Consider the following 13,918-nt stretch of genomic DNA (forward strand, 5'->3'; position numbering starts at 1 on the left):
ATCACAACAGGTGTAACACTTGCCCATTTACTTCCTCCCTCCTTATTATCCAAGGCTCCAGACACACCTTCCAGGTGAAGGAACTATTTACCTGTACTGTAATCAATCTACTCTGCTGTATTTGCAGCTCACAATGTGGTCTCCTCGACATTAAGGAGATGGAACACAAACTTTGCAGTTGCTTTGTGGAACACCTACATTCTGTCACAAAAATTACCTTGAGTTACCGGTTGATGGAAGAAGTCTGCAATGTCATGTTCTGTCTGAAATTCATTGAGGGAGTGGCCTCAGACCGTTCAAACTAAGACTAGTGCTGAGTACAAAATGTTCAGCATCAGAGAGAGGAAGGTCAGAAGAGATAGTAAATACCTGACCAGCTAGGCTTACAAAAGGGATGGAGATAGAAGGAGGGGAAGGGGTGAAAGGTTTCAGAAGAGTGTGGGTACCTCTGAGTTATTGCAGTTTGCGTTCCTGGAAGGAGATGTTAGTTGTTAATATGGAGAATGAAGTGGAACTGGTGGTAGGGCAGCTCTTAAAGAGCATGAAGTGGTGCTGATGGAGTAACGCTGAGAGTGTGCATATGGTGATGTAGAACACTGAGTGTTGACCTCAGGATGCAGTGAAAACAGTTGTTAGAGAAGTGTTGTATATCACCAAGATACCTGTGATCCTGGGTGCATTCAAAACACAAAACATTCAATTGGAATATACATGGAGTGACAGTGACCTGGAGGCATTCACTGAGGAATGTGATATGGCTGTAGGAGTAGAGTTTTGGCAAATGCCTCCTCAAACACTAGGAGTGACAACGAAAGTAATGAAGAAAATAAGGAAGTTTAGAGCAGAAATCCTATCAGAGACAGGAGCAGATCTAGTTCAGCTTCTCCAGCGGGATGTACTGTACATCAGATACATATTCTCTTCTGATCTGTTGTCAGTCTTTCGCAAGGACAGCTTCTTCGGGGACACTCAGGTCTGTTGCTCCACCACACGCAACACCTGCCCACAACCCCATGGCTTCTTTCCATGTAATCACAGAAGGTGTAACAGTTGCCCATTTACTTCCTCCTTCCTTATTATCCAAGGCTCCAGACATACCTTCCAGTTGAAATAGCTATTTACCCGTACTGCACTCAATCTACTATGCTGTATCTGCTGCTCACAATGTGGTGTCCTCGACATTAAGGAGATGAAACACAAACCGGGCAACTGCTTTATGGAACACCTACATACTGTCACAAAAATGAGCTCGATCTACTGGTTGCCTGCCACTTCAACACATCATTGTGTTCCATGGCCAAAATCTCTATCTCGGGCCTGCTGCAGTGTTCCAGTGAAGCTCAATACATACTGGAAGAACAGCATCTCATTTTCTGCTTGGAGACCCCATAGCTTTCAGGACTCAATATTTAGTTCAATAATTCTTGGATAAAGCAAAGAACTGAGGATGCTGGTGATCGGGTCTGGTGACTTTTCATCAGAAGGTTAACTCTACCTTCTTCCCATAGGCGCAGCCACACCTGCTGATCTTCTCCAGTACTTTTTAATCAGTGTTTCAATAAGTTTAGGGCATGAGCGCCTTTTTCCATGTCCTTTACCCACCCTGGACCTTGTCATCACATTTCATCACAGCCAACAGATTTTCATGCACTATTGGTTCCCATTAGCAGCTTTTCTTTCTCCCAGGCACACCATTCTGCACCACTGCTGTTTTCTCTCTCTCTGGGCTCCATTTTCACTATCATTTACTCCTCCAACCCTTCCCCCACCCCATAACACCACCCCCCCCATCTTCAACATATATATTGCTTTTCCCTAGCTCCAATCAGTTAATTGAAAATGAAATGTTTACTTTGTTTCTCTCTACAGATGATCCCAGACCTGCTGAGTTCTCCATCAGTTTCTGTGTTTGTTGCATTTTATTAACTATTCTAGGTAGAAGGCAATTAGTTATGATGTGTACAAGTATCTATCTTCTGAAGAACAAACTTTTGAAAAAAAATCACTTCCATCTTTCAGCAATACTTTCATAAACTCTTGAATTTATTTACCACAGATAGCACTTTCCCCGTATTTTTACACGGAATTCATTAATACCAATTTAGGAATGTGAAACCTCTGATACTTTGTGGGAAATATAATGGAAAGTCTACTCTTGTATAATAGTCACACTCATTTTATGCATCATATTGCTTATTTATTTGCAAATTTCTGTCTGAATTCATCAGTACCCTCAAGTTTAATGTGCAAGAAGCAAAACTGAAATCACATGATGTACATAGATGTTGAAGAATAATTAACGAGCTGAAATAACACAAATCTTTAAAAAATGAATTGAATTGGCTGATTGTTCCACTTGGCTTTCTACCATGGTCAGCCTGCTTGCATTAAAAAGAACAAAAATACCGTGCATTTGAAGATTATCATCAATCATCATTGCATTGAGTCTGCTTCCCCATTCAATAAGCTTGTATGGCCTGCACCTGCTTCTACAACTGGGGGTCTCGAAGTTAAACATTGGATCATCCACCCAATAGGTAAATTTGGGTCAGTTTAACAGGATGTTTGTGTGTGTGAAGGAGTTTTATTATTTGAAGAGATAATTTTTCAAGCTGGATAATCTATTTTCCTTAGTTGTCTGTCCTTCTTTGGTCATGACTGAAATAGGAAACAAGTGCCATTCTCCCACAGTTTGTATTATAATTAAGTGGAACAATTTTTCCTATGATTAACTTTTTTTTTCTTCATGGAAAACACCTTTCACGTTTTATATAGTGCTCCTTCAAGTGATATACTTGAGAATAGAATTCTAGCATGGAAAGTTGAGTCTGTCTTTATTCAGTGGTACTTGTCTCAGTTATGTTAATCACTGGTGATCATGCCAGCTTATTATTTTGAATAATAAAGTTTGAATACAGTGCAAATTGTCAAATTAATTGTATATCCCTGGTAACCTGTTGTAATATTACCAAATGTCAGAGAATCATTTGACCTGTATTTTGCTGAGGCAGTTACATTGTATGATGCCATATTTGTTATATAGTGAGGACAATATGTAGTGTACATATCTAAATATTCTGTATTCAGATGAAAGAATTCATTAAATTTCTCCAAATAAAGCAAAGTTAGCCATGTACATTAAGTTCTATTAAGTGTTTCTTTTCTATATAAAATAGCAACATTTTCTCTTAGTGCAATGCAATAAATTTATTTTGTAGCTTGACTCTTACCTGTTATGCAATTTGCCAGTGTTTTTGCCATTTAACTGCACTTTCTTGCTGTGTGCAGGAATAAAAATGAAATTACTTTCCTAGCTAACAGAAATGCTTCTCTTTCACAGCTGTGCAATGGAGGTTCTGTCACTGAACTCATCACAAATCTACTGAAGCGTGATGAAAGCATGGATGAAGCGTTAATCTCATACATTTTATACGGGGCACTTTTGGTAAGAACTAAATGACAACAGAGTTCAACTGTTCTCTGCTACATTTTTTCATTTTACACATAGTTAGAAGTCATGGATTAATGGTTGGAGTATAGTCCAGTACAGTTACTGAGTATTTCATTAATACACATGCAGATGGAAATATTTTGTTATTTCATAAAGAATTGTTTCTCTGTAATTCCATTTGAACTACTTGTATTTTCTACAGGGCCTTCAGCATTTGCACAAAAACAGAATTATTCATCGTGATGTTAAGGGCAACAACATCCTCCTGACAACAGAAGGAGGAGTCAAGCTGGTTGACTTTGGTAATGTCTGTTTCCCATCCATTTTCTCTGAAGTTTACAGTTTTGCCAAAAGCTGCAATTTATTGTCTGCTTAGACAGTGTGAGCTTTTCTCTGACTCTGCAGGCAAAGTATATTTTGTTTTAGTTGTGTCACTGGATTGGATTTAACAGATGGAGTCCCGAAGGATCTGTTACCAAATAATCTGTTCGCTGAAGAACGTTGGAAGTACTGTCCTTAAAATGGTGAATGTAATAATCTCTCACACATGCTATCATAAGTGTTGTGTATACTTGACTGTTTTGGTAAGCTTGTAGTACAATTACAGCAAACCATTTCCGGGCAATTTTTCTTATTTTGTATCAAGGCACTGACATTTATTTCAGCTCAAAGGGATTGATAGTTCTTTGTGAAATAACTGATTAGCCTACGGCAAGTCAAGTCCCTCTGTGGACTAGGTAAAATGGACTTGGCACCAAATATAACTGTTCCATTTAATTGCTTAGTTCCTGAAGGTAAATTGCTCAGAGTGGGAAAATGTAGAACAAAAATTCCTTGAAGAATTAGTAATAACTACATTTTACTAATTTAAGGTAACAAGCACGTGGTATGTGCCTCTCCATGTCAACTGCCTGTGAGGCTGATTTTTTTCTCCATGACAACCATCACCACACCAGTTCTGTGTTCTACTTGGGTGGCATGTTACTCAGTCTTAGTCTCTTTTCTTTAATTTGGTGAAATATTTTGCCATAAAGAGAGTTCCGAAGAGCTGATTAACCTCTCAAATGGTTAATAAGTTTAAGCATCTGCCTCTGGTGGGGACTGGAAACTCATAATAAATATTAAAGTGAGTATTTTAACCACATCAATGCTAATTTTTTATTTGAAAAGAAAACAATATATTGTGTATTTTTGGATGACAATATTAATTTTGTACTTTTGTTAAATAGGTGTTTCAGCTAAACTGACAAATGCGAGATTACGTCGAAACACTTCTGTGGGTACTCCCTTTTGGATGGCACCTGAGGTGGGTTGTTCTTAATTTTTTTTTATTGAAAAAGGTTTTTTTTACAAAATTATAAAAATACAAAAAGTAGTATAATAATCTTATATTACAAAAACATTAACAATAAACTACCTCCTATTGTACAGAACAAACCAAAACTATCACAGAGGTACAAAATAATCTTTCCACATTAAGATTCAATACATGACTGTACTGTGCAAATTAGTTTAAATTAACTTAAATTGTGCTAGACTAACCTAACTTAACTTAGATTAAATCAATTTAGATAAAATCACATTGGACTAACTTAACTGAAAGTAAATTAAATTAAATTAAATTACACCACTTGATGCACCCGACTGAGGCTCCTGTTTATGGGAGCATCAGTTTTTATACCGGTGTTCATCAAGCTTCCTCCCCCCAGGGTCCCTGGACTGCCAAATCTGGCCTTCCCGGCTATATCAATATGGCTGACAGGTCCGTGTCTATGTAATTTAGAAAGGCCCGCCACATCTTATAAAATAGTTCTGTTTTCTGGTGCACCACGTAAGATAATCTTCGGGGCCCTGCTCCATCACTAGTCTGCACCATCCCATGAGACCTGGGAGGTTTTCTGAGATCCAGTTCATTAAAGTGTTCTTCCTTGCACAATACATGAGAATGTTGAATAACCTCTTCCCATGTTCATCTAGTGAAGGCAGGTTCGGCAGTCTCAAAAGAAGGGATACTGGATCTACCATAACTTCAATTCCCAGGATCCCCTCCAATTCACTCGCCATTGCACCCCAGCAATTATGAATCTTATGACACGACCATAGACCACGAGTAAATGCGCCTGTGCTTATTTTACATTTAGGGTACTCTGGAGATGCTCCTTTCTTGAACTTTGCTAATCACTCCAGGGCCGTATGGACCTGTGAAGAATCTTCAACTGCATAGCCTGCACTTTATCGCATATTAAGATTTTCTTCACATCCTACAATATGTTCTTCCACATTTCAAATAAAATTTCTATTCCTGATTCCTGATTCCAGACTCCATAGAGTCTTTCCGTATTTTCCAAGGTGCCCCCTCACTGTAGATGATATAGAGTACTGACTGAGAGAGTGCCCGCACACCACAGCATTCTTCTTTCTATGTCAGACTTATAGGGCTGTGCAATAAGTATGGTCCTTCTCTGTATATAATCCTTAATCTGAAAATAATGGAAGAGGTCTTTACTAGGCAGCCCATATTTGTGACTTAGTTGGTCGAAAGACATCGGGAATCTCTCCCTCAAAAAAGTGTCTCAAACAGGAGACTCTCTTAACCTACAATGCTTTAAAGACTGATTCCATTGACCCTGGCCTAAATCCTGGGGCTCCACCTGGGGTTGGGGAGGGGTGGGGGGAAACGATGATGTCTTATGTAAATTGCCCTCACCCTGCCGCATCATTCTCCATACTTTGACCGTGTTCATAATGATCAGGTCTTTACAATGCTCAGCAACAGATTTCATCAAGTCCATAAACAGCAAGTAAAGGAGAGGGCACCTTGCCTGAGAGGCCTCGATATCAAGCCATATCGGCCTTGGATCCTTATACGCCCAATCTCTCACATAGGACAATAGGGTGCTCATTTGGTATCGCTTAGAGTCTGGGAGATCCACCCCCTCCATACTCTTGGTAAATTTAATAAGAGGGCACCTATGACACCAAATGAAGGACCCAAGCCAGCCATTGAGCTTCTGCGGCACTTGCCTAGGCAACAACAACGGCAGCATTCTCATGGAGTATAGTAGCCAAGGAAGAACTTCATTTTAATTAAGGTTATTTGGCCTAACCATGACATTGCTAACCCCTCCCAATGCTGCAGATCCTGTTTTATCCCATCAAATAAGTGCACAAAGATAGCTCTGTACAGCTGGTGGAAAGCAGGGGTAATAAAATTACCCAAGTAAAGAAAGCCTGGACAGGAAATTATGTGCCATCCTCCAAGTCAGGCACTCCCACCAAGCCCCACACAGGCATAGATTCCGATTTTGTAAAATTAATTTTATATCCCAAGAAAGTGCTGAATAACTTAATCTTTTGTATTAGCCGTGGTACAGCCTGTTCTGGGTTAGCCAAAAGGAGAAGAACAACATCAACATAGAGAGTAATTTTGTGCTCTCCCATTCCTACCTTTGGCGCCACAATTTCAGAGTTCTTCCAAATAGCCTTCGCCAACGGTTCAATTACTGAGGTAAATAACAGCGGTGAAAGAGGACAGTCCTGTTGGTTGCCTCTCCCAATGCTAAAATTGTCTGATCTTATACCGTTTGTAAGGACCAGTCATTATGCAGCACTGCCACCCATCTGGTGAAGGCCCTCCCAAGACCAAAACATTCCAGGACAAAGATACAGCTTTTCCACCTGATCAAACACCTTTTCCGCATCCAAGGAGACCACTGAGCCTGGAGTTGAACTCTGATGGCATACCTGCACTGTATAAAATACCTTCCTGACATTATTGGAAGAGCTACAGCCCCTGATAAAACCTGCTTGGTCTTTCTTTATGATAGTGGGCAATAACTTCTCCAATCTCAGAGCTAGTGTTTTAGACAGGATTTCAAAATCTACATTCAGCAGCAAGATAGGTCTACACAAGGCAGAGTCCTCAGGAACTGTCCCTTTCTTTAGAATAAGAGCGATATTGGCCTCCCTAAGCGAGGACGGAAGGCAGTCCAGGCTATATGAATGATTGTACATACCCAATAGTGGCTCGGCCAACATGTTTATGAACTCCTTGTGGAACTCATTTAGGAATTCGTCTGGGACAGGTGCTTTGCCACTTTGGAGCTGCCTTACTGCCTCTTGTATCTCTTGTATTGTTAAAGGTGCATTCAAAAGGGAGGCTTGTTCTGCATTTATACCTGGGGGGGTCTAGATTCTCAAAAAAGGATTCCATTCTTGCTACTCCATCCTCACAGCCGTCTGACCGGTATAACTCTACATAGAATTTCCTGAATATGGTATTGATCTTTTTCGACTCGTGGGTGTTGGTACCAGTTCTCTCTCTAATAGACACGATGGATTGCAGGGCACTTTTCTTCCTAGCCAGATATCTACCTGGCTTATCCCCATATTCGAATAACCTTTGCTTCACAAAGGAGACCTCTCTCTTCGCTGCCTGGGTAAGTACTGAATTCAGAACAGCCCGGAAAGCTGTGACACGCTGTAACTTAACCACAGATGGTCTATCATAATGTCAATTTGGCTGCTTTCAGCTGGCTCTCCAGCATCAGTTGCCACTCTCCTCTCTGCATTTTCCTGGTTGCTGATTATGAAATAATTAAACCACTTCAATACGCCTTGGTGGTCTCCCAAAGCACCGATGGGTTGCTTGCCATACCTGATTTGATGTCCCAGAAGGTCCTAAACGCCCTTGTGAAGTACTCTATAAATTTGCTATCCTTCAAAAGAAATGGATCCATGCACCAGTACCGTGTGTCTATTCCACTACCCCTGATCTTGACATCCAAGTACACTGCTGCATGTTCCAAAATGGCTATGCTCCCAATCCTGTAGGATAACATCGAATCTAGACAGGCCAATGGAACAACGAACATATCAATTCTCGTGTGGCACTTTTGTTGATTGGTGTATAAGATAAAATTCCTACCATTAGGGTGGAGACATCTCCACACATCCACCAACTCCAATTACCCACACAAGTCCATTAGCTGTCTAGATTGCAGGGAGATACCTGAGAGGCCCTTTGGCATCCTATCTATCTCAGGGTCCATGAGACGGTTGAAGTCTCCTCCTATAATCATATGCTGCACCCCAACAGCCATTAATTTGGAGACAGCATCAAGTAAGAATTTAAGGGAGTGTGCCGGGGGAAATAGAAATTCAGAATGCCATACTCTTCCTGTGTATGAAGGCATTGAAGATGATGAAGCATTCATGTTCATCCTTAATTTGTTCTATTATCTGGAATGGGAGATTCCTTTGTACTTGTATGGCCACTCCTCTGCTTTTAGAATTGAAAGAGGAGAAGAATACCCTAACAAATCCTTCCTGCTGTAACTTCAAATGTTCCTTGTCATTCAAGTGTGTTTCCTGTAACAGGGTGATGTCAACCCTTTCCTTTCTGAGGTTTGAGAGCACCTTTCTTTTGATCGGGGAATGGCTCCCTTTTATGTTCCAAGTGCACCATCTAAACGAACCACTAATCATGACCGGCCAGAGCGGCTGTGGGCCCCCGAGTGGAAGAAGCTTACTCATGGTGTGCCGAGTGAAGAAATACCAAAATTTATAAAATCTAAAAACTACCATTACAGGTACTACCAAAACTAAAAAAAACACTACTCTTATATTAAACAAACAAACATATAAACAACAAATCGCTAGAGATTTCTCTCCTCGCCCATCGAGGGCACTTATTTCAGACCTTACAACCATTCTGGTTCCTTCTGGCTATGGCCACGCTCCAATTCCAAGCAATACAGAAACAAAGAAAACCTATTATTTACACATGTGAGAGTTAAAAGTGGATGCCCACCCCGTCCCCTCCATACATCAACCCCATTCATCTTCAATGAAAGAAATAACCACACCTTACCCAGAGGAAACAAAGAAATAACAAAAATTACAAATGAGCCCACCTTATTTGCGTTTTGGTGTAGAGCTCAGCCTGGCAGACCTATCAGATCACTGCCATCTTGGATCCTGACTCTTAATTTTTAACATGCATTCACTTCTGAATGTTTGAGACAAATATTGGAAAGAAGGAAACCTGAGTAGGTCAGGGATGGCATTGGCTAACTGTAACATTGAGTTTTGTTTATATTCTTATAAGATATACTGCAACAGCAATGGTAAAAAAGCACTTTGTATCTGAGTAAAATAAAGATCTGCAGATGCTGGAGATCTGAAACAAAAACTGTTGGAGTACTCAGCATGTTTAGCAGCATCTGAGGAGAGAAAACAGAGTTAACATTTCGAGTCCAGTGACTCCTCTTCAGAACAACTGTGTGACAAATTCCTCTGCTAGAAATGCTCCACAAGTGTCTCCAGTAAGTGTAATGTTAAACTGGGATGCACTGCCTGATGTGATGCTCTCTGTTGTAATGCATTGGCCATTAAACAACCTTTTGAAAAGTTCACAAGGTTCACAGAAATTTTTAACCTCCCAAACAACATGCTGTCTATAACTAGCAAAGTTAGTATTGGCAATATCTGCCACCATCATCACGTCCTCAAAAAACTCACTCTTGACTTCTCTGATTTTGCATTCTCTAACCCCAGTTCCAGCCTTCCTTTACTTTCCAATGTTCTTCATTACCTGCCAAATCTACTCACTTTTCCCACAATTCTCTGTTTAAATTGATCTGTTAAGTTTTCTGCCCCTGTCACAAAATTAGATTTACCTTGATTGAAGTAAAAAATGACATTCTGGATGACTGGTTCTTTTGTGGTATACAGTCAGGAGCGAGTCACCTTTGGAGTCATCAATATAGGCTGTGCACCCCATGAAATATCTTGGCAACATGTAAACATTGACCAGGAAATCTCCTGCTGATTATCATTTACCACTCTGCCACCTTCAATACTCCTCCCTGTTGTACCTTGCAGAGAAGAAGTACTGAAAGTTGCTGGAGGGCAGAATGTAGTCTGGTGGGGATTACCAAGAGTGGCTTGGCAGCAGCCTAACTGATCAAGCTGGTTGTGTCCTAAAGGTCATAGCTGCTAGATTGGGTCGGTAGCAGGTGGTGAGGGAGCTGACGAGGGAAAAATATACTTGACCTGATCTTCACCAATCTGCTTGCTGCTGATGTATCTGTCTGTGACTACAACAATAAGAGTGATCACAGCACAGGCTTTTAGGAGATGATGCCCTGTCTTCAAGTTGACAGGATCTCTCATCATGTTATGTGGCACTATCACCATTCTAAAGCGACACTCTTTTGATTAGATCTAGCAAATCAAGACTGGGTATGCATATGACGTTTTGGGGGCTACCAGCAGCAGAATTACACTCTGTGTATGAACTGCAACCTCATGGCCTGACATATCCCCCACTCTACCATCACCATCAATCTTGGCTCAATCAGGAGTCTAGGGCATTCAAAGAACAGCACCAGCACACATAAAATGATGTGTGAAACTAATGAAGTTACACAACAAGGACTACTTGTGTGCCAAGCAATATAAGCAGCAAGTGTTAGACAGAGCTAAGCAATGCCATGGCCAATGGATCAAATCTAAACTGCAGTCCTGCCACACCCAGTTGTGATGTCATGGGCAATTAAAAATCTCACTGGAGGTGGAGGTTCTATAAATACCCCATTCTCAATGATGGGGAATCCCAGCATAAGGCTGAAGCATTTACAGCAATCTTCAGCTGGAAGTGCTGAGTGGATGATCCACCAACAAAACAGTTGCCAGCCTTCAGATAATTTGACTCATGTCATGTAATATCAAGAAATGATTATGAGCACTGAATATGGCAAAGGTATAGGTCCTAACAACATTCTGGCAATAGTACTGAAGACCTGTTGTCCAGAACTTACTGCAACTCTGGCTAATCTTTTGCAGTACAGCTACAATACTGGCATTTACCTACCAAAGTAGAAAATTGCCCATGATTCCTGTACACAAAAAGCAGAAGAAATCCAACCTGGCCATTTATGACACAATCAGTCTACTCTTTATCATCAGTAAAGTGATAGAGGTCTACCAAAAGTGCTATCAAACTGTTCAACAACAACGGCTCCTGATGTCTAGTTTGGGTTCTGTTAGAAGCACACATTTCCTGGGTTTAAAAATGTGTTGCTGGAAAAGCGCAGCAGGTCAGGCAGCATCAAAGGAGAAGGAGAATCGATGTTTTGGGCATAAGCCCTTCTTCAGGAATGAGGAGGGTGTGCCAAGCAGGCTAAGATAAAAGGTAGGGAGGAGGGATTTGGGGGAGGGGTGTTGGGAATGCGATAGGTGGAAGGAGGTTAAGGTGAGGTTGATAGGCCGGAGAGAGGGTGGGGGTGGAGAGGTCGGGAAGAAGATTCAGGTCAAGAAGGCGGTGCTGAGTCTGAGGGCTGGGACTGAGAAAAGGTGGGGGGAGGGGAAATGAGGAAGCTGGAGAAGTCTGCATTCATCCCCTGTGGCTGGAGGGTTCCTAGGCGGAAGATGAGTCACTCTTCCTCCAGGCGTCATGTTGCCATGGTCTGGCAATGGAGGAGGCCAAGGACCTGCATGTTCTTGGCGGAGTGGGAGGGGGAGTTAAAGTGTTCATCCACGGGGCGGTTGGGTTGGTTTGTGCGGGTGTCCCAGAGGTGTTCTCTGAAACGTTCTGCAAGTAGACGGCCTGTTTCCCCAATGTAGAGGAGGCCACATCGGGTCCAGCGGATGCAGTAAATGATGTGTGTGGAGGTGTAGGTGAATTTCTGATGGATATTGAAGGATCCCTTGAGGCCTTGGAGGGAAGTGAGGAGGGAGGTGTGGGGCACAAGTTTTGCATTTTTTGCAGTTGCAGGGGAAGGTGCCGGGAGTGGAGTTTGGGTTGGTGGGGGGTGTGGATCTGACAAGGGAGTCGCGGAGGGAGTGGTCTGTCCGGAACGCTGATAGGGGTGGGGAGGGAAATATATCCTTGGTGGTGGGGTCCGTTTGGAGGTGGCGGAAATGACGAAGGATGATCGGATGTATCCGGAGGCTGGTGGGGTGGTAGGTGAGGACTAGTGGGGTTCTGTCCTGGTGGCGATTGGAGGGGCGGGGTTCAAGGGCGGAGGAGCGGGAAGCGGAGGAGATGCAGTGGAGGGCATCATCAACCACGTCTGAGGGAAAATTGCGGTCTTTGAAGAAGGAGGCAATCTGGGTTGTTCGGTATTGGAATTGGTCCTCCTGGGAGCAGATGCGGCAAAGGCGAAGGAATTGGGAATATGGGATGGTGTTTTACAGGGGACAGGGTGGGAATTTTTAAGCTCTGATCTCCAGCATCTGCAGTCCTCACTTTCTCCTTGCACACAGTTCCTGACCTCATTACAGCCTTGGTTCAGAGATTGGAAAACAGAGGTGAAGTGAGAGTGACTACCCTTAACGTCAAGGCTACATTTGAACAAATGTGGCATTTAGAGCCTGAAAAATTAGCATCAGTGGGAATCAGAGAGAAACCTACGGTTAGTGTCATACCTGGCACAAAGGAAGATGGTTGTGGTCTGAAATGGGCATATTTGCTGATGATTGCACAATGTTCAGCACAATTTGTGACTACTCAGATGCGGAAGCAGTCCATGTCCAATGTAACAAGACTTGAACAATACCTGAGTTTGGCCTGAAAAATAGCAAACAACATTTGTGCCTCACAGGTGCCATGTCATGTCAACTTCCAACAAGAGAGAATCTAAGCATCGTTGCTTGATATTCAATGGTGTTAGGGTCTAGATTAGAGTGGTGCTGGAAAAAACACAGCAGGTCAGGCAGCATCCGAGGAGCAGGAAAATCAACGTTTCAGGCAAACGCCCTTCATCAGGCGTTAGCATCACTGAATCCACCACTATCAACATCCCGAGGGTTATCATTGACCAGAAACTGAACTGGACTGTCATCTGAATACATTGGCAGCAGGAACAGGTCCTGCAATTAGAAACTCCCCTCCTGGTTCCTCAAAGCCTGTTCCCCCAGGCATAAATCAGGAGAGCGATACAATACTTCCCATTTGCCTGAACGAGTGCGGCTTCATCAACACTCAAGAAGCTTGATACCATCAGAGTAAAGCAGCCCGCTTGATTGACATCACATCGATAAGCATCCAATTCCTCCAGCACTGATGCTCAGTGTGTACCATGTACAGGATGTACTGCAGAAATTCACCAAAGATCCTTAAACAGCTCCTTTCAAACCCATGACCATTTCCATCTAGATGGATAAGGGCAGCAGAGAGGAACATCACCACCTGCAAGTTCCCCTCCAAGCCACTTACTAACCTAACATGAAAGTCTATCACTGTAACTTCAGTTTCTTCAAGCCAGATTGGCCTCTGGAATTCCTCCCTATCTCCACTGTGGGTCTACCTACAGTAGATGGACTGTAGAGGTTCAAGAAGGAAGTCCACCATCTAACGACAACTAAGGATTGGCAACAAGTCTGCTTTGCCATTCAATCATGCTAATATATTTCTCAACACCATTCTCTTACTTTCCCCCTGTAGCCTTTAATCCTGTTACT

General features: G+C 42.3%; 1 protein-coding gene across 10 annotated transcripts in view; it reads left to right on the plus strand.

The window, feature by feature from the left end:
• The window catches only part of myo3b (myosin IIIB), a 586,128-nt gene that overhangs the window by 79,769 nt on the left and 492,441 nt on the right, over window positions 1-13,918 (plus strand). For 9 of the 10 annotated variants that reach the window (XM_072579295.1, XM_072579293.1, XM_072579296.1 and 6 more), the window contains exons 4-6: window positions 3,341-3,445; window positions 3,654-3,753; window positions 4,681-4,757. In XM_072579295.1, coding sequence (XP_072435396.1) covers window positions 3,341-3,445; window positions 3,654-3,753; window positions 4,681-4,757 — 282 coding nt within the window. Of the gene's footprint in view, window positions 1-3,340; window positions 3,446-3,653; window positions 3,754-4,483; window positions 4,578-4,680; window positions 4,758-13,918 lie in introns of those variants that run through there. The other variant, XM_072579298.1, reaches the window with a different exon arrangement.

This window comes from Chiloscyllium punctatum, chromosome 10 (genome assembly GCF_047496795.1).
Source record: "Chiloscyllium punctatum isolate Juve2018m chromosome 10, sChiPun1.3, whole genome shotgun sequence".
NCBI lineage: Eukaryota > Metazoa > Chordata > Chondrichthyes > Orectolobiformes > Hemiscylliidae > Chiloscyllium > Chiloscyllium punctatum.